General features: G+C 36.8%; 1 protein-coding gene across 1 annotated transcript in view; it reads left to right on the top strand.

Annotated features, from left to right (window-relative positions):
- Nucleotides 1-21845, top strand: part of ANTXR2 (anthrax toxin receptor 2) — a 173814-nt gene that overhangs the window by 37890 nt on the left and 114079 nt on the right. The window contains exons 8-10 of the mRNA XM_005681813.3: nucleotides 5589-5649; nucleotides 7740-7838; nucleotides 9987-10056. Coding sequence (XP_005681870.3) covers nucleotides 5589-5649; nucleotides 7740-7838; nucleotides 9987-10056 — 230 coding nt within the window. The remainder of the gene's footprint in view (nucleotides 1-5588; nucleotides 5650-7739; nucleotides 7839-9986; nucleotides 10057-21845) is intronic.

Below are 21845 nucleotides of genomic sequence, written 5' to 3'. Positions count from 1 at the left end.
AAGGAAAAGAAGGAGGGGCATATAAATTTTTGTTTTGTATCACAATCCAGTTTGGGGCATATTTTTATGTTATAGTGAGAAAGGAAGACCTGCTAATATGATTTGTTATGAAAACTGCAATTATAACAGGAGGAAGAACTTTAAATGTCATTTCAGTATTTTGTTTCACAATTTGTGATATGGGCATAATTTTACTAACATTATACTCAGAACTGCTCATCTGTTATGTTTGGAGCAGAGTAGAAGCCAATGACTGTAACTTACATTCTTCCCTAGATTTATTAGGGTAGAAGTTTGTTTAGAATTTATCACTTGTGCTTATATTACCCAAAGGGAGAAAGAATCCATATTTAGAAATGGGTCATGCTGTATTGAGCAACTGGCATTTTGAAGCTCCAAGCATTTAAAAAAAAAACACAACCAAACATGTGACTACAAGTTATAATTGTTTTCATTGAATCATTACCTCTTAAAGAAAAGTATATTTGGTAGGATGTTTTACAGCTAGAGAGAAAATAAAAATTGTATCTAAATATTAAAAGATAAAAAGCAAACAAGAAAAGATTGTGAGAAACATCTCTCCATTTGTTTTAGTTGTTTATTTTGTGTACATGGGTAGCTAATTACGAAAGCTTTATTTTGGGGGGAACTCTTTTTGGTAATTAATGTTCTTCAGTGATTTTTCCTTATGAGATTTAAACTTGGAATCCTTCATATTTGGGATGAACTCCTGCTGTGCTTAAAAACTCTCAGTGAGTCAGAAAAAAACAGATATTTTTCAGACCTTTTTATTATCCTTACTGATATTTTCTGGCACGCTGTATGTCATGCAAATTAACAGTTTCTATTTGTTAAGGATACATTGAGGGTACTTGTAAATTATCTATAATGTTCTGTTGTATGTGATGTTATTTACTCAAAGTCAGTATTAGAAAGTTATTGCTAGAATGAATATTTTGAATTTTGAATAACGTTGAAAATGTTCGAGATGTTTGGGTAGTATATTGAATTTAAGGGTGAAGAAATAATCTAGTTTGGGGGAGAAATCTTTTTATTTAGAACTGACCTTTAAAAAGGAAGTCACAGAGGAAACCATTCAATGGGATTTAATGTCATTTTTCTCTTCTACATATCCTATCTAAAAATTAACCCTCTTTTTAAAAGGGTGCATATCTTAAATTTGTTTCTTTTTTGTATTTGGCTCAATGCCTTATTAGTGCCAATGGTTACCACAATTTGAATACAAATAAGGTTTGTATACAAATAAGTTTTTCTTTCCTTGTGTGTGACCAAAGATGTGATTTGAAAAGCTCTTTTAATTTTAAATATGTTTAACTGTCCATTGTTACACACCCTGTTTATTTGTCTTATAGTCAAGATGCTTGTTTTTTACTAGAAAGTTTTGCATTTACTCAGTTAATTCAATAAATATTAACTGAGCAGCTGTTTATAACGTTGTGCTATATATTTTTTATATTAGATTGGTTTTAAATATGAGGTATTATCATTATTAAAAAAAAGTGTTTACCTAGTTTCATGTGGAATGGGCTCTATTCTATTTTCCAAATATAGTATCCTTACCATCACCATTTAGAAACTGGAAAAAATATAGATTTAAAAAATCTGTCTTGATGTATATTAGTTGTAGGAAGTGGGCTTTTGTTTGTTTATGTAAACTGGATGTTTGGTCTTTAAATCATAAGACCTAGATATTGCTCCCAAATGCAGTATAAACGTCCAAGACACTGTAGGTGCTAAGTAATATTTTGACTTTGTCACCTCATCTTAACTAATTTCATGCTAAATTTTATCTTGGATGCAGCCCAACTACAATTCTCCACTAATTAATCTCATTTTATCTTCAATGCCAGGAGAAAAAGGCCAAAGCTATGTTCATTGTATGCAGTTTTTGGAGCTATAATATGATTTACACTATTTCCTGCATATTCGATATTTGTTATTATAGCATGTGTTCATTATGTAAACATATTCAGGAATTTACAGATCTCAATCAAAATATGGTTGCATATGTATCTTAAAATAGCTAAGAAGAAATGAAGTCTGGTGCTTTCTGGTTATTTCTGCTGTAAATGTTTCCTAGATTAATACTGTTAATTTACGTAGTTGTTATTCTATAGTTTTAAAGATCTGATCCTAACACTATAGATAAGCAAGATAAGAAATTGTCTTGTAGCCACTGGGATTCTTAGAAGAGTTGTGTCTCTGACTTAGCAGTGGTTCTTACATGGCCATAAGTCTTGCCAATTCTAGCTCCAATGAACATATCTGCCCCCTTGTTGCTCTGTATGCAAATCTGGCCTCTAGTGAAATCCTGCAACCTAAGTACATGATGCTAGGTGCAGAGTCAATTGAAATTAATTTGGAACATGCCTGGAATACCCAGGATGAAATACCATTCTGGTACTTCATTCAAGTTCAACTTCAGGCAAGGGACAGCACAGTGGAATCTACTTTCATCTCTTGCCAAACATCTGTAAGAGGCCAGCTGGCAGTATGGTCAGAGCTGACCCCTAAGGCTACATCCTGTCTTTCGGCTCACCAAAACTAACCCAGAGGAGGGCGTAAATAACCTTATCTTATCCTACCCCACTCCCTTGCCAAATAGAAAAATTCCATGTATCCATGTTTACAGAGTTCACTGAACTATTGAAAGTATTCTGATGGTCTAAATGGTGCAAATAACATATCAAAATTGTATGCAACCAGTTAGAAACAACAGAAAATAAATAATTATAATTTGTAAGGCTGAATGCTCTTGTTCCCCCAGTAGTTTTATTCCAAACAACTCAGAAGAGGGGGATTACTTGGATTTTCACTTTCTTGTGATAATGTGTTTCAGGCTTTTTACTTTCCATTTTTACAGTAATTTTGTTTATTTGTAACTGTGCTGGGTCTTCTTTGCCACACGAGTGCTTTCTCTAGTCACAGTGAACAGAGGCAATCTGTTGTAGTGTGCGGGCTTCTCATCGTATGGCTTCTCCTGTTGGGGAGCATGGTCTCTAGGCGCTTGGGCTTCAGTAGTTGCAGAACTTGGTCTCAGTGGTTGCAGCCTGCAGACTCTAGAGCACAGGCTCAGTAGCTGTAACCACCGGCTCAGTTGCCGCATGGCATGCGGACTCTTCCCAGACCAGGGTTCAAACCCCTGTCCCCTGTATTGGGAAGTCCTATCATATGTTTCAAAGGAGACATTCAAAACAAATATATTTTAAATAGGACAGAAAGTTTTGATAATGAGAAAGGACTATGACTGTTATTATAGAGATTAAATATATAAAACCATTTTTAGGCATTTCACAATTTGGGACAATGAGCTGAAACATAGACCTTTTACACAAAGTAACAGAATTTAGAATTCTATATCTTTGGGCCTCTTTTTTTATTATAGATTTTTTAATGATTTATAAACACAGGTCTTGCAGACAGTCTTGGGTATACCATCAACTTCTCTGCCCAGACCTCTCCCCACCGGAAGGTCACACTTTTACCTCCAACCCAATCTGTGCCCTGTAGGCTCAACTGTCGGTTAAAAACCTTTAACAAACCTGTGGTTCACAAATACAGGAGGGAAAGAAACTAAGAAAAACAGTAACAGAGGGACAGACCTTCCTCAGGAAGACGTGTAGGCAGAGACATTATTTTCCAACATTGGCATCTCATTTATGTAAAAACATAAATTCACTTTATTCTGCTTTATCTTAGTCCTTTTATGATTGTTGATTTGCTTACTAGACATTTTTAATATTCTCATTAATGAGTACATTTGGTCTTTATTCTCTAAGCTTTTTTTTTTTTTTTGGTTGTACTGTGAGTACAAAACAATGCGGTACTCCTGGAAGGCTTGCACAGTATGAGATCCCATTTCTGTGCTCTCAGAGTTTGTGTTCTAATAGAGGGGGTGATTCAACACTCAGAACATTTTTCTGCAATGCTGATAAAGTCGTGCCTAAAATAACTAGAATAGTAAAAAGATTATCAGCTCTAAGATCAGTCAGTCTTCTCAATAGGATTTAGTTTCAAATAAATTCTTTCAAGAATTGTTGCCAGCTAAAATAGATTTGGGGGGTTTATACTTTCCTTTGACCTTCCATTTTCGTGGCTCAGTTCTCACTTTTATCTCAGACTGGTCAAATCTAGAGCAATAATGCACCTATTTTGTTAACTGGAACCTTTTTAGCTTCTTACTCTTTTGGCAAAACTTTTGTATTCTGTTCCCTTCAGAGTCTTGTTATCTGAATTATGTCAAAAAGTTTAAAGATGTTAGTGATTTGAGATTCTTTCTTTCCAAGAGGGCACATTAACTTTTGACAGTGATCCTCAATTCTTACATGAACAAAGGTGCTTGCTCTTCAAAGGAGTGAGTGTTGATTATTGGAGATAGAATAGCAGACCAAGAGTTGTTGAGGCCCTGACAATCTTTGGGTGACGGTGGAATCTCTTTGGTCCTTTCTGAGTTTAAATAGATCTCACTCAGAATTTCTCAGTTACAGTAGTTTACTCCTCAACCACTATGTGAAAAGTGGATTCTCTGGGAAATGACCCTAAAAAAGTACAAATGTACTCTCTTTCAGAGGGGCATATTCAGCAACAAAAATTCCATGATTTGACCACCTGATTATTAGAGTCTGACAATTTATATTTCTACTGTTATTAAAGAAAGCAGGGAAAGCATGTCTATATCCTGCCCCAGTCCTTCCTTCCTGTTTTAGTTATGAGCAGGAGATGCTAGAAACTACTGTACATCGTCTGTCCTTAACTTCCAGCAAGAAAGGAATGTCTTTCAAAGATCATCTGGAACTTGTCTGCCTTTGCTAATGCAGTGCAGAGCAGTTCTAAAAATAAAGACGGGATTGTTGAGTCCATGAGGAGCAGCTTATTTCATCATTGTTGTTTTTCACTTGTAGCCTTGTGCCTTGTATGGTGGTTTCTGTCTCTCAGAACACGCTAAGAAGAGCTGTTCTGTTCCTGTGCTCTGGGAATGCTAGAGTAGAGAGTCTGTGCTTTTGAGAATAATATTTGGCTCATACAAGGGGCCTGTGTTCTGCAAGTGCAATGTTTGATGCATATCAGGAGGATTAGCATCCACGGGAATTGAGGCAGAGAAATTGAATAGAAATGCCAGAGTCAAATAAAGAAGTGTTTATTTATTGATATTATGTTGAATCTTTTAATAGAAAATGTTAAATTAGCATAATTAAATAGAAGGTCTGATTTTGCTATCTTGTTTTTGCTTGATGGGAAAGTTAGCATTGATTTTATGGCTATGGAGAAATTTTAGTTATCTTTTCATATCCAAGGCTCCCAGACTTTGAAGCAACAACTCCTTTTATCTGTGCTTATCTGTATTTATTCTAATCAAATAAGCATTCCTACTGAATACAGTCTTGAAATATATACTAAAAGGTGACACAGAAATTTCATAAGAGCTTGGTAGCTGTATATGTGGCTAATAAATTTTCTCTGCCATTTATTGTAAAGGGAGGACTGTAGATTATTAGTAATCTTATGATTCATTTTACATATTATGGTTTAGTTACATATCTTGGTCTTCTTTTTTATTTCCTTTTTAGATACTAGCTCAGTCATGCACTGAAATCCTGGAATTGCGGCCCTCAAGTGTCTGTGTGGGGCGTAAGTAGTTAGAATTTAAAAATACCTTGTAAGAAATTGTACTTTTTTTCCTAGTTAAAATATATGGTTTGAAACTCATGTTGGAAAGAGAATAGCAAAATTAATTTTTTGGCATCTTTTTCTGCAAGAATTTTTAAATAATTCCTTGAAATATTTCTATTTTAAATTCAAATTTTTAAGATTGGAGTGTTATTTTAAATAATGAACATATTGTGTGACAGGCTTTTAAAATCTTCTGTATATTTAGTTCATGTTTGAGACCTTTCTTATGACAAGTAAAATAAAATGGGAAGTTTTCCCTTTTATCTGATTATACAAATAGGCGTGTATATGTAGTCTTTGAGCTCCATGCTTTGATGACCTGGCCAAAGTACGTCCCTGCCAGCTCACGGTGGATGGCAGGAAAGAAGCAGGTGGCTTGATCAGCTGGTGCCGAAAAACAGACTCAGGTTTTAGCACTTTCAAGCCATCCAACCCAAAGAGAGTGGGATTCTCTGTGGCCTATATAATTTCTTCAAGTTTTAACCTGGAGTTCCTTTTAACCCAACTTTTGTTTCAAAAGTTAAATGTTGGGCCTGGGGCCTCCCACCTGCTGGACATGGGATGAAGTTCTTCACCTTTTACGATTCTGTGTTCTTAGTCGCTCAGTCATGTCTGACTCTTTGCGACCCCATGGACTGTAGCCTGCCAAGCTCCTCTGTCCATGGGAATTCTCCAGGCAAGAATACTGGAGTGGGTAGCCATGCCCTCCTCTAGGGGATCTTCCCAACCCACGGATTGAACCCAGGTCTCCTGCATTTCAGGCTGATTCTTTACCGGCTGAGCCACTAGGGAAGCCCAAGAGCACTGGAGTGGTTAGCCTATCCCTTCTCCAGGGGATTGACATGTGAATTAAACCAGGGACTCCTGCATTGCAGACATCTTTTAGACCCACCCTTCGTTAATGATTATTGAGATGTTTAAGAGGAATAGTGCATTTGAACATTCTAGAATGGGATGGTGTTCTCTGCATTTATAATTTGGCCTAATCCTTACAACACCATTATTCAGCAGTTTTATAATCCTGGATTCACAGATGGGGAAACTGAGACAGAAATATATTCAGTAGTTGCTATTAGTAAATGTCCTGTTAGAGTCTCGTCTGTCTGACTTCAAAAGCTCATGTTCCTTTTCTGAGTCACATTTTACATTTCACTTGCACTTTATTGTAACTTATAAGAACATTCTTTACATTCAGTAACACACTGAATGGAGAGTGGCATGGCAGCATTTTCTTCCACAGTTAATTATTAGATATGTGTTAGATTACCTTGGGTAGGGGGTGTCTGAAGAGGATTGAAAGTTAATTACTATGAAAAGAGTTGACATATCTTCTTGCAGCTAAGCAGCAAAGATATAAACATTTAAACTTTTCTTCTAGCATATTATTTCACTCTCTAACACTTAGTGACCGCTCCTCTTACACAGAGTATGAGTCAAATCAACTTCTTTTACTAATTGGCCACAGATTATTATTAGTCCAAAATGCCTGACTTTTGATGAGTTACAAGTCTGTATGCAACAGAGATTAAAAGTAGGATTAGATACGTGAAGAAGCTGTTTAAAGAAGAATCTCTGTATGTGGTGTCATAGGTTAAAGAAAATATAACACACAACTGTTCTAAGAACCAGGTAAAATGAGGCTTTAACTTCACATTCTCATACCTCAGTACCTAAGACAAGAGGAAAACAAAGGGTTTTCTTTCCTACAGATATTTTCCTCAGGATAGAATTTGGGCCAGTTTGTACAGTATCTGTCTGGGATGACTGTTGTACTTCAATTCTATTGGTCAATTACACTTCAATTCTTTTTGGTTATTATTGGAAAACACTTTGTTCAAAATGTAAAATAATGCATCTCTACCTGGCAGTGAAGGGCATCTCCACTGTAATTCCTTGGAAGGTCTAAGAAAACTAGTAAGACCATGTCTTTTGTTATTAGTTGGCCGAATAGTATTAAAAAATTCTTTGCAGCTTGTCAAATGATGCTTTTTGTTGTTTTTTTTTTATAAAGTAGCATTTACATTTTTTATTCTTCCTTTTACTTCTAGAGGAATTTCAAGTTGTTTTGAATGGAAGAGGATTCAACCTGGGGAGTCGGAATGGCAGTGTTCTCTGTACTTACACTGTAAATGAAACATACACCATGAGTATGTCTCCATAATTTCAGTATTGCTTTAATATCTGTGCAGTATTTCAGCATGAAGTATTTTTCTCAGCTGAAACCAACAGTGCTATATCTTTTTAATCAGTAAAGAAAGGAAGTGCAATAATAATGCAAGTAGTAATAATAGTTAACTAATAGTTATTTAATAATGGCAACAGTTGTTCATAACTGACCATATCTGAAGTATGCTCATTATACAAATTATGGCTCTGTGGCTGAAAGAGTTGTATAACTTATCTGTGATTACATCACTTATAGTGGGCAGAGCTGAGTTGAGCCCAGTTTTCTTGACTGTACTCTGTATGGACTATACCCACCCCCTGATTTAACTGTCTCTTTCTCCACATTTGTTTCTTGTCACTCTTGCTTGAAAGTCTACCAATCTTGGACTACTCTACTACTTATTATCTCATTTTATTGTCACTTGCTGTCTTTGTCTAATTTGCAAATAAGTTGTCAGCCAGTTTCCTGAGGACAGACTTCTTGCCTTAAACATATGTCTCTAATGTCTCCCTGGTACAGTATTTGTTGATAATTATCATATTTAAGGAATTAAATTTCACTTTGCCTAGCTTGACTTTCAAAAAAGCAGATGAGTGCAATATTTTTAATCTTTATTCTGAGAAAAACTTCTCCTGTTTAAATAAATAGATCTTAATATTCTGGGCTTTTGGGGTCTCTTTTAAGACTTTTCTCCTCGTTGGTGATTATATTGTCTTCTAAAATTTTATACTGTAAGGCAGATGCTGCAACTCTGAACTCTGGTAGAGATATTTTTTTGAAAGGATCATCTACAATTTTGTTGTTTATCTGCTTGTTATAAACTCTCTGCTTAGCACAGCTTTTTCTGCATGCAAAGTAACTGCTTAATATGTTTGTTGAATTAAAGTGTTAAGGGTCTCAGCATGGTAAATGACATCATTAATTCCTATCTTTTCTATTAAAATCATCATTTTGGTAAGGAAAGGCAATAATATTTGTAAAGAACTCTCGTTAGTATGTTCTACAACTGAAGAGGAAAAATTATTTTAGTATTTTTATTTTGTAGTCATCTGTATCTAAGCATTAACTTTACCTATCTTCTTTTGATTATGGGTTGGAGTTTATTATAATAGAAACATATTTTATGGTTAGCTATATAGGATTAAATTTATTAAAATAAATCTCAAATAAATTGAGTCAGATTGTATTTTCATCATTTGCATTCTAAGATTATAGCTTTTCTGCATATTTATAGTCTAGATAATTTTTCTCATATCTATTAAAATTGCAAGGCAACTTGAGTATTCTATAAAATGTATTTGTATATTAATTGTTGTTGTTTAGTTGCTAAGTCGCATCTGACTGTTTTGCAACCCCATGAACTATAGCCCATCAGGCTCCTCTGTCTGTGGAATTTTCCAGGCAAGAGTACCAAAGTGAGTTGCCATTCCCTTATCCAGAGGATCTTCAGAGGCTCCAGAGATCAAACCCTCATCTCCTGCATTGGCAGGTGTATTCTTTACCACTGAGCCACCTAGGAAGCCTGTTTATATGTTATCAGTTTCAGTTCAGTCACTTAGTCTGTCCGACTCCTTGCGACCCCATGAATAGCAGCACGCCGAGCCTCCCTGTCCATCACCAACTCCCGGAGTTCACTCAGACTCGCATTTATCGAGTCAATGATGCCATCCAGCCATCTCATCCTCGGTCGTCCCCTTCTTCTCCTAGACCCAATTATTTTATTAAGCTCTTGAAATAAATTTATTATCCTCTGGATATTTATCTTCTTTATCATTTTAAAATTCTGCTTTTAAAATATATATCATTTTTTCTTGAATATCTTATATATTGACAAAGTTGAGGGAGAAAAGGTGATAATTTTATAGTGTCTACAAACTATATGTGAACATTATATAAAAGATCATAATTTATGACTTACCAGTACTGTATATCAATAAGGCATATAATCCCTATTTTCCATTCTGTGTTCCTTCTCTTCTTTCTTTAGTGAGTATCTTTTTGTTTTTTCATGCTGATGTATCTCATGCCTCACACTTGAACACTGATTGCTGTATCTCTTCATATCATTAATAAAACTGCATGAGATACATAAAGCCCTTTATTAATTCAATGGCATCTTATTTTCTAGATGTAAAGCCAGTAAGTGTGGAACAGAATTCTATGCTTTGTCCTGCTCCTACCCTGCATGAAGTTGGAGAGTAAGTGCTTCATTAAAACATTTAAAAACTTTTTAGCTACAAATTGTAAGGAAATTGTGACCCAATACACAGTAGTTCTTTTATCTATTGTTGATATACAGATTGAACATGGAATAGGCAAATCACTCTGTACTCAGTACTTTACACATTTCTTAGTAGATTTGAAATTGGTAAAGTCTGTTTTATCTTGTTTCTTAAATATTGATTAAAAGACAATAAATATTTATCTGAGTAGGTTGGAGATCTATCATTAGAGTCTTTAAGTAGTAAAGCCATGGCCAGTGTTTTGAATTTTAGTGTATTGGATTTACACACACACACAAATTTCAAAAGTGGGATTTTGACTAATTACTGTAGTATTTAAATATTAAGATTGAAGAGTAAAAGGAATGTGGCTCAATAAGGCACAACTTAAACTAGGAAATATTTGTTCTTTAAGTTGTGTCCCAGTCCTGTTAAGGTCTATATTTTTGTGTTCTTTGGTGTGGCAATAAACCATGATACCTGGATAAACTAAAAGCTATTTAGTTTAGAGGATGGGCTATTATTTGAGTCACCTAAAATACACAGATAATTTTATCAGTAACTTAATATTTCCATCTGTGACTTTTCCGTCTGCTCTCTTTATTGTGCAGAAAATGACCGTGAATATTTCGCATGTTCTCTTGTTTAACAGTAGTGGATGCAATATATTTAGGATAATGAATAGGATAAAGTTCAGAGAGGGAGGATGATATTTTCCTTTGTGGAACCTAAGAAAATTATTTTAGAAGTTTGAAGTTGACTTGAGCACTTGAATTATGTGGATGCTTACATATGCAGGATATCTATTGGACGTTGGTTCTGGTCAACTATCTGATACCACTATCAGCTTTCTATTTTAAATTGGTTATAAAGGGCTGTATAACTTATAAAAGCAAGACTATCAGAATCTTTTTTCTTTCTATAAAAAAGTATTTCTTTTCTTTGTCATATAATAATTTAGCATTATTGGTAACGTGCTTATATCAAATTAGACTGCCTTGGGATTTAAGGCCTGTCCATTTTACATTGAGCCATCTTTACCCCAAGGGCACAGTGGGGCTCAATGTCTTTCTGAACAATATTGTCCTGTATTAACAATGGCAAATCTATTGACTTAAAGTTTGGTCTTATTTTATTGAATCTGTGACTCCATGTTGATTCCCCTGATTGTTCCCCCAATCTGCATTCAGAGCTGTCTTCTCTGTCTTAGTCATTGGCAGCTCCATCCTTTTTGCTGTTCAGGTTAAAAAAAAAACAAAAAACAAACTTTGAGTCATTATTGATCTCTTTTATGTAGGCCATCAGCAAATCTTAGCTCTGGTTTCAAAATATATTCAGAATCCAGTCCTTCCCCACCACCTCCACTGATACATCCTAAACCAAGCCGCTGTCAGTTCTTGCTTAGGTTATTAGCCTCTCAGATATTCTTTCTGCTTCTGTCTTTGGCAAAAGTGATTCTATTAAAACAGATCAATCTATATCACCCCTTCACTTATCCTTGAGAATGAGTTCTCCATTACACTGAAGGTGTAGTCACTGCGGTCAGTGTTCTGCAAGGTTCTACAGTATCTGGCCCTTGCTGCATCTCTGACTTTATCCTCTTTCGCCCCTTCTGTTATGGGCACACTGGCCTCTTTGCTCTTCGTTAACCATGTGAGCTTACTCCCACTCCAGCATCTTTTACACTTGCTGTTCTCTGTGCTTAAGAGGCTCCTCCCCTCTTGTCTCACTTGCTTAGCTTCTTCAAGTTTTGTTTATGTCGTCTTCTCAGTAAGCCCTTCCCAGTTACCCTGTTTAATCATACAGTCTACTCCCTCCTTTGAGTCTACTGCTGCTGCTGCTGCTAAGTCACTTCAGTCGTGTCCAACTCTGTGTGACCCCATAGACGGCAGCCCACCAGGCTCCCCCGTCCCTGGGATTCTTCAGGCAAGAACACTGGAGTGGGGTGCCATTTCCTTCTCCAGTGCATGGAAGTGAAAAGTGAAAGTGAAGTCGCTCATTGGTGTCCGACTCTTAGCGACCCCACGGACCACAGCCTACCAGGCTCCTCCATCCCTGCTTTGAGTCTAACACTATTTCCTTTTTTTGTTTGTTTGTTATTGTGTCTCTTTCCTGCTAGAATGAATTTGTTTTGTTTCTTGCCGGACATGATGCTGGACACATAATAGATTTGTGAAATATTTGTTACATGTTTCTCAAACGTTTTGATTCATTATTTATATATGGACTAAAATAGTGCATTTGGTTACTGGGTATTTTAGGTAGGAGAAAGATGATCAGAATTCTGTTTTGGGGGTCATACCATTTAAGAGAGCAGAAAACTAAGTTGGATTTTTCATAGTAATGACTAGTAAGGTAAGACAGCTTACTTTCTTCTCCAAAGTACGTATAAAATGCAAAATGCCTGTTCTGTCCAACACTGAATTCGTTTTCTGTAGAACTTGCCTTGGGGCACAATCCCCTTTTGAATAGGCTGCCATACATACTGCCTGAATATTTTAGTGATTTGTAGACAAATCCTCTTCTCAGCTTGCTTGTGGGTGAAATATTAATGTCAAAAGCCAGACAAATGATGGTTTCTTGTGTCTGATATTTATTATGTCTTATATGATTTTTTAAAAATACCAGGCACAAGAAATCATCATTTGTTCGGCTTTGGGTGTTAATATTTCACCTACAAGCTAGCTGAGAGTGTTTTGGAAGGAGATCTGTCTAAAATAATTTTGCTTTCCTCTTTTTTGTATCAAGTACATGATACCACTGAGGCAAAATCGAAGATTTTGTTACTGTGTTGGACATTTGGCGACATCATTATGTGTTCCACTAAGTACTTTGCAAGTCATTTGGACCTTTCCTCTGCCTTGCATTTCCTTCAGATACTTTTGTAGGTGATGAGACCTCTTATGAGATTGGATTAAAATCAACACCGCTGAAACAGTTTAGCCTTGTAAGGTGACTGATGCTTACTGTGTTTGTCTAATTAGCTTTTGGCTAAGGATTGAAACCCATTAAGTCGCTAGTTAGTCTGTGTTTCAAATAAACACATCTGGCCCAACAATGAAGAAGGTTTTTCCTGTGTGAGAGTGCCAGATGTGGTGATGGTTCCCCCTGTTCTCTCGCTTAAATAATTAACAGCATGCTGGTGAAGTAACCCTAGACAGACAGCCTCAAAGCCAGATGCACAGTCTCAGAGCTGGAGCCACGGACATGTGCCTCATCTCATTAGAGTGCTCGCTCAGTCCCTTTCTTATCTTTATGTTACTTCCTGAAATACATTTTCTTTGAGGATGATCCCTTTAAAAATCCAGAACTCATGAATTTTGGTTTGAAAGAGGCTTCACATGAAGATGTTTTCTTGGAGATGGGAATTAACGCAGCAGGGTAGCTAGGACATAAGTTTGCATTTGGAAATTGATGTCAGAGAGAATCCCATGCACAGAGTAGCTTGGTGGGCTTACAGTCCATGGGGTTGCAACTGATGTGACTTAGCACGCATGTACAGCATGTCATGGAGCTATCTGGGCAAATCTTATCTGGGTATATCATTGCTTAGTATTGCTGGAATGGGTCTTTGGAGTCCGTTCTTTGAGGAGATATCTATGGATTACATTTCTTTATTTGGTAGAGAATTTTACACCAAAATGCACAGATTTTTAGTCATTAAACAGAAAGAATGTAAACGAGGTAGTTCTTTTCTGTTTTTTTTTCCACTGGACACAATTTAATTTAAAAAAATGTCCTATGGTTAAACACATTATCTTACCTAGAAAGATGTATAGGTGGTTTCTGTCAGTGGTTTATTTGTACCAAAATGTCTTAAGTAGGAAGGACTCTGTGAAGCCCTGCAGATCCCACCCTTTTGAGGGCAGTTGCCTTTCGAGTGGAATGTGCAGGTGTCACCATTCTTGCGAAATGGGCTTATTTGCTGACCCTTGTTTGGTGAGACATCAACAATAGCGCAGCTGCTCTGCACTAGTTGAGATCTCAAACCTGCAATTTGGCAAGAAGAACAGAGCAAATTGGGTAAATATACATAAACACATTGTGAAGAAAGAAAAACAGAACAGAATGAACCAGAGCCTTATCCTACAGCTTGTTTGATAGAGATGATTTAAGGAGGCATATGGTATAGTTAAATGTGCTTTCAAAAACATTGGCCAGAATCTTCTGGCAAATATGAAATAAATATCTCAATCAGATGAAACTGATAGTATTAGTTCTCTTAAAAGGCTGTGCGGAAAGACAGTTGACAGAGTGTTTTGAGTAAGAGGAGGTGGGACATCAGTGAATGTGGAAAATTTGAAGCAGCTGATACTGAAGGATCACGGAGATGCATGCGTGGCAGACTTGGGGTTAGAGCCTGACTTGGTGATAGAATCTTCTTTTCCTCAGTGTTGTTATTTTTTCAGTATAATTAATTTTTCCTGGAATAAAATTGATTCCATTTCTCTTTCCTGGTTTTACAAATTCTGCCTTTAGCCTAGCTTCTTACATGAACAGTTTTAATATATTTGTATGGTTAGGTGAATTTCATCTTGTCAGGTTTTTTTTTTTTTTTTTTAGAGGGAGACTTGACATAATTTTTTAATAAGAAAGATTCTTTAAAAAGCACTCCAAAACTGAGGTGATGAATTAGTCCTCAACAGGTGATGGGGCGGATGAGGCTGCTTTGCTGCACTGGTTTCCCACTTCCTCCCTTGTTCAGGGTCCAATCAGAGCAGTGCCATAGCTGCAGGGCCCCTCCTGAGCTCATGGTTAGACCGAGGACCTGCATTGTGTGACCTGTGAACCTAGCCACCTTGGCCATGATTGTTTTCAGTAAATGTGCTGAGTCACTTTAGTCGTGTTCAACTCTTTGAGACCCATGGACTGTAGCCCACCAGGCTCCTCTGTCCATGGGATTCTCCAGGCAAGAATACTGTAGGGGGTTGCCATTCCCTTCTCCAGGGGATCTTCCCGACCCAGGGATTGAACCCATGTCTCCTGCATTGCAGGAGGAATCTTTACCAGCTGAGCCACAAGGGAAGCCCATTGTTGAGTGCTTCCAAATAACAAGCTGGTTCTGAGCAAAGCCGTGGCCTGAGATGAACTCCTTATAGTAGGGGACCAGAGGATGGAGCATGCCCAGAAGCATCCACAGCACTCAGACCCCAGAGCAGACATTCTAGATGTGAATGTGTCCATCAGTGGGTTTCCTTCCAGTTGCCAGGACATTGGCCTGCCAGAGACACCAAGCTACAGCCTTGACAGCCTCTTGCGCTGAATGTCTGTAGGGGAACTCAGCCACTCATTCCAAGAGCACTAGGCCACATGGTGGTCAAATTTTGTACGTTTTTATACATATGTTATTGTTGTTTTTAGTCACTAAGTTGTATCTGACTCTTTTGTGACTGCATGAACTGTAACCAGCCAGTCTCCTCTGCCCAGGGGGTTTCCAAGGCAAGAATATTGGAGTGAGTTCCCATTTCCTTCTCTAGGGGATCTTTCCAACCCAGGGATCGACCCATGTCTCCTGCATTGGCAGGCAGAGCCACAGGGAAGCCCTGTAAAGGTGATAAATTCACCTAATCTGCATTGAATCTTGATCCTAAATATGACTTTCAGTTCTGGAAATCACCTTTTACGAGAAACAATAATTAATTCGAGTACATCCAGGGGTGGCTAACAGTATGTGGTCAAGTATTAAAATGTTAAATAGGATGCAGTTAAAATACTGAAAAAGACATAATCTAGTTATGACACCTCAGCTTCCTTCAAACTTCAGGTCTGTTGTGTGAAAGATAGATTTGATTTATTCTGTATGGCTCCAAGAACACGAGAAGAATGAAAGATAAAGGGAGGCACATTTCAGCTCAGTATAAGGAAGAGTTCTGTAAAGATTAGAATCATTTAGTGAGTGTTTTGGTAACTAAAAGTGTTCCAGGAGGGACAGCCATGCGATGATACGGAAGATATGGTAGTTCAGTTGCCAAGTTGCGTCCAACTCCTGTGACCCCATGGACTGTAGCCTGCCAGACTCCTCTGTCCATGGGATTCTCCAGGCAAGAATGTTGGAGTGGGTTGCCATTTCCTTCTCCAGGGGATCTTCCTGACCCAGGGATCTAACCCGGGTCTCCTGCATTGCAGGCAGATTCTTCACCAACTAAGCCTCTGGGGAAGTAAATATGTATTTAAATCCTCTTAAAGATCTACTTCTAAATTTTATATTATTAAAGATTTTACTATTATTAAGACATTTGACATTTTTGGATAAAAGATACTAAAAATCGAGTGATCTTTTCTAAATATCTTTTGAACACTTTAAAAAAATACACAGTGCAGTTATAAAGGGGTTATTTTCAGTGTAATACTGAAAACATTTCCAATACAACCTTAGATGTGATATCCAGTATTTCTCTGATACAGCATTTTTTTCTTCTAAAATCTAGCAGTCTTCCTGGCTGCAGTGTATTTGTTTCAGTTTTATATAACTATATTGGTATCTCAAAAAGAAATTATTTTATTTAGGTATTTTATCCTTTTACCCTTTGAAGAAAATATTTTAGATGAAACATTAATTTACATCTATATTCATAACTAGAAATTGAATCTTTATTCACAAATATGAAATTTGATTTTCAACGCATAATTTATTATACATAAAGCTAACTTTTAAAAAACTCTACAGAGTATTAAATAGTAGCACTTGGTTTCAAAATATCTTCAGTTGACATAATTTTAATAACTTTTTGAGTAGTTACCCGTTTAATTTTCAGTATATGCAAATTGGAGGTAAATTATTTATTACTTTCAGCAAATGTCTTTCACAATATTATTTAATTTTTTCATTTTTTTTAATGGGTCGTAAAATGGCAGTCTTTTATTGGTTATGCATAAAGTAAGCAGCAAATGAATACTTTGCAAATAGGTTACTGTGGGTTGAAATGTCAACCATATTTCATGGAGTATGAAATTTCTCAATCAGAGTAACCATAACATATGGCACTGAGCTGTTCTCCTGTTTTGGAATATTCATGCATCTTTAAACATTAAATAAAAGCACTGTGACCGTTAGGACTTTGAATTTTATTTACTTCATTAAATATCCCAATACTATTGAATAATTTCTCATGTGGAAATAATTTAGTAGATTTGAATTTAGTTTTATCACTATTACTTTGAGAAGCAGTTGACATTAAAATGCATTTCCAACAGTCTTTCTGTTAAGATGTTTAGATTTCTTCTATCCTTCTACTTAAAAAAATATTCTGAGGATGGAGCAAAGAGAAAACGAACATTTGTGCACAATTCTAAACAATGTAGCACCAATTTGTAGAAAACAAAGTTGAAAGAGTCGTCGGTTCTGAGCCCCACCTTCCCTAAACATCCAGAATTATGTGCATGGTGGGCGGGTCCTGTCTCAGGAGGTTCTCCCTTATCTTTCCCGACTTCATAGTCCCACCTCCCTGGCTGTTTCTTCTGTCACCTGTGCTTCCTTCTCTTGTGGTTCCTTGTCAGTTTTCACCATGACTGGATTCCTAACCCATAAACTCGGCCTTCTCTAAGGCTTCCTTTTCCTGCTGATGGGCTCCCAATCTCCAAACAAGAGGTTTCCCTTAGCTTTAAGCCAACTGTTCAGATGTCTACTATCCAGATGTCAACTAACTCACTTGTATTTCCCCTAGGCACCGTAAACCTGAAGTTCCCAAACTAAACTTCCATTCAAACCTATTCCTTTCATGATTCCTATTCAGGATTACCCACCTTCCTGTGCAAGACAGAAACTCTGAAGTCATCTTTAACTACTCCTTCTTCCTCACTTCCTGCATCCTATAAATGTCCAAGTACTTTCTATTTTTAACTCCTTAATATCTCTCAGTTTTCATTTTTGCCCTACACCCATTGACACTATTTGACTCAATTCTGCTTTGGTTTTTATTTGAAATGCACTAAGAAATTCTTAAAAAAAAAGTTTTTTAATTGATGACATTGGTTTATAATATTATATATGCTTCATGTGTGCAATGTTAAGTTTTGACTTCTATATACACTACAGCATGTTTACTACCAGAAGTCTAGTTTCCATCCGTTAGCATACAATTAACTCCATTTATTCATTTCACCCTCCCCCACTTTGGGAGTCATCAGTCTGTTCTCTGTATCTATGTGCTTCTTTTTGTTTTGTTTGCTTGCTTTTATATTCCACATATGAGTGAAATCATACATACTTGCTTTTCTCCATCTGATGTATTTCACTTAGTACTCTCGAGATCCATCCATGTTGTCATGATAGCAAGATTCTATCTCCTTTAGGCTGAATACTATTCCATTGTACATGTACATTGTACATCTTTAGCCATTCATCTATCAGTGGACACTTAAGTTGCTTCCCTATATTGGCAATTCTAAATAATGCTGCAGTAAACATCAAGGTGCATAAATCTTCTGAGTTAGTGTTTTTGTATTCTTTAGATAAATACCCAGAAGTGGAATAACTGGATTTTATGGTAGTTCCATTCTTAACTTTTTCAAAAACCTCCGTACTGTTTTTCAAAGTAGCTGCGCCAATTTACATTCCTAACAAGAGTGGAATACACCATGACTTTCTTAACTGGTCTTCTACTGTAGAAATTATTACTCTTCCAACCATTCATCTACAGTGCAACACATATGATATTTGTAAAACACGATTATGACCAGATTTCTACCTGTCTTAGAAGTTCATAAGACTCATCCCAAATATCTAAATATAGCATCCTGGGTTCTTCATGATCCTTATCCTATTCTCCTTTTCAGCCTCAAACCATATATTCTCACTGTCATATTCTGTGTTGCTGCCATATTGAATGGCTTTTTATTTCCTTGACTATTCTGTGCCTTTCTTATCTTCTGGCTTGTCAAATAGTGCTCCGTCTTCTTAGATTCCTTTCTAATCTCCTTCCCTAACTAATTCTTGATCATTCTTTAGGATTCATCGTAGAGATGACTTCCTACAGGAAACCTTTGTTGATGCCCTCATGCAAGTAGTTGTATTTCCTACATTGTGCTCTAGTACCTTTCTGCTGGTTCCTATTTTAGTTAATATCACATTCTACTGTAATTGTTTTATTTGACTTCTTTTCAGTTACATTGTAATTCTGTGTTTTACTTGTTTTTGCAACTCTATTACCAAGCATGGCCTTGCTTGGCCTATTGTAGGTAATTTATAAATATTAGAGCAATAGACTAATTGAGTGATTGATTGAACTTATTGGCAGACATTCAGAAACCAATTTGGAATGTAGTTTTAAGTGTTAAGTTCAAGCACACAGTCAACACAGTTGTAATGTTGGGTTTTGTCATAATAGCATTTTGTAACAGGAAGGAAATAGCTCTGAAAAATTTCTCTAAATAAACTTGCATGATATTATATTCTAGGCATTTTTCAAACAATTTAGCTTTCTCTATTTTTATGTGGAAGTAAGGGGAAGAGAAATTCTTTAAATAAAAAAGTATTGGGCAATTATCTCATTGCTGCAATACATTCTTCAGTATTATCTATGTTGCTTTTTAACTTGGTATAAGAGTATCTTGATATTCTGAAAATTTTTTTGACAAGTGGTGATGTTACAGTAATTTATAGAGTATCTGCTGTGTTCTAAGCACTGTGTTGGACATTTTGTAGACATTATTTTATCAAGCTTTTTCCTCCCAAACTCTGAAGTAGGTACAAGTATCCTCATTTTAAAGATTGAGGAATGCAAGATTGAGAGTATAGTGACTAGGGTTCAAACCTAGAACTCCTGATTCTCCAACATGTGGGCAGAATCTATCCTCTTTTTCAATTTTATTTTATTCTTGGGACAAATAAAGATGAATTCTTGACTCACCTCTCACTGATGTGTGGAATTACATAAAAACAATGACTTTAATGCATTTTTGTCCGTAATAAAGTTTCTGTAACTGAGAGTATGAGTTCTACTGTTCTAAACATTACTAACCAGCAACAGAGGTTATATAGCAATCAGAATGAGAAATCCATAAATTCTAGCAGAATTACATAAAATATGACAAAACATGATATGCATATATTGGAGTCTTGGGGCAAAGAAAGGTTAAGGTATTGAGTTTGGGTTAAAGGATGAGGTGGCTTTATCAATGTGTGTGCCCTCAATGTAGGAGCAGAACTTTGGACAAAGGTATCAACTCATAACAGTGCCGTTCAGTTCAGTCACTCAGTCACATCTGAATCTTTGAGACCTCATGAACTGCAGCACTCCAGGCTTCCCTGTCCATCACCAGCTCCTGAAGCTTGCTCAAACTCATGTCTATCGAGTTGATGATGCCATCCAACCATCTCATCCTCTGTCGTCCCCTTCTTCTGCCTTCAATCTTTCCCAGCATCAGGGTCTTTTCCAATGAGTCAATTCTTTGTATCAGGTAGCTAAAATCTTGGAGTTTCAGCTTCAGCATCAGTCCTTCCAATGAATATTCAGGACTGATTTCCTTTAGGTTTGACTGGTTTGATCACACAGTGCCATTATCATACCAATAATCTCAAAATATTTTTCTAAAGAAACAACAAAATCTAAAAGCAGAAATAACTTTTAGAGTATGTTTTTCATGCTTGCAATATTTCTGAAAAAAACTACCAGCAAATATATATCCATATAAAAGTATATAGATATATTCACAAATAAGTATTTTATATAGTAACTGTTAGTTGCTCAGTCATGTCTGACTCTTTGCGACCACATGTAATATAGCCCTGGCTGGCTCCTTTGTCCATGAGATTCTCTAGGCAAAAATACTGGAGTGGGTTGCCATTTCCTTCTTTATTATAGAGTCAATGCTAATGTAATTAACCACGAGAAATAATATGAATGTTGTAAAAAGTTGGAGGAGTGACACAAAATTTTGCCAGTGAGAAAAAATTAGATATCAGACCCTAAAGCATTTATCAAGGATTAAGGTAATGTGCAATAGAAGTGAAAGCATTTGACTACAGAGTCAAGAGAAGTCCAGTTTGGGGCAGGTTACCTTTTTAAGCTTTATGTTCCTTATTTGGAAAATGCAGATAATGGTACAGCCTCCCTCAGTGGATTGTTGTGAGAATTAAGTGAGAAGATGAGTTAATATGTTGGGTTGACAGCTGATGGTGAACAATGTCAGATTCAAGATCTCCGAAGATTTACCTTTGGGGCCAGGGACGAGGCTTGATCACTCAAGAGCTTTTGTATAGCAGAGTTTTTATTAAAGTATAAAAAGGGACATAGAAAGCTTCTCACATAGACATCGAAAGGGCGATGGAGAGTGCCCCCCTTGCTAGTCTCAGTTCAGTTCAGTTCAGTCGCTCAGTCGTGTCTGACTCTTTGTGACCCCATGAATCGCAGCACGCCAGGCCTCCCTGTCCATCACCAACTTCCGGAGTTCACTCAGACTCACGTCCATCGAGTCCGTGATGCCATCCAGCCATCTCATCCTCGGTCATCCCCTTCTCCTCCTGCCCCCAATTCCTCCCAGCATCAAAGTCTTCTCCAATGAGTCAACTCTTCACATGAGGTGGCCAAAGTACTGGAGTTTCAGCTTTAGCATCATTCCTTCCCAAGAAATCCCAGGGCTGATCTCCTTCAGAATGGACTGGTTGGATCTCCTTGCAGTCCAAGGGACTCTCAAGAGTCTTCTCCAACACCACACTTCAAAAGCATCAATTCTTCGGCGCTCAACTTTCTTCACAGTCCAACTCTCACATCCATACATGACCACTGGAAAAACCATAGCCTTGACTAGATGGACCTTTGTTGGGA

This window comes from Capra hircus, chromosome 6 (genome assembly GCF_001704415.2).
Source record: "Capra hircus breed San Clemente chromosome 6, ASM170441v1, whole genome shotgun sequence".
NCBI classification, from domain to species: Eukaryota; Metazoa; Chordata; class Mammalia; order Artiodactyla; family Bovidae; genus Capra; species Capra hircus.
The sequence above is the reverse complement of the archived record's forward strand: the minus strand, read 5'-3'. Positions and strand labels throughout refer to the sequence as shown.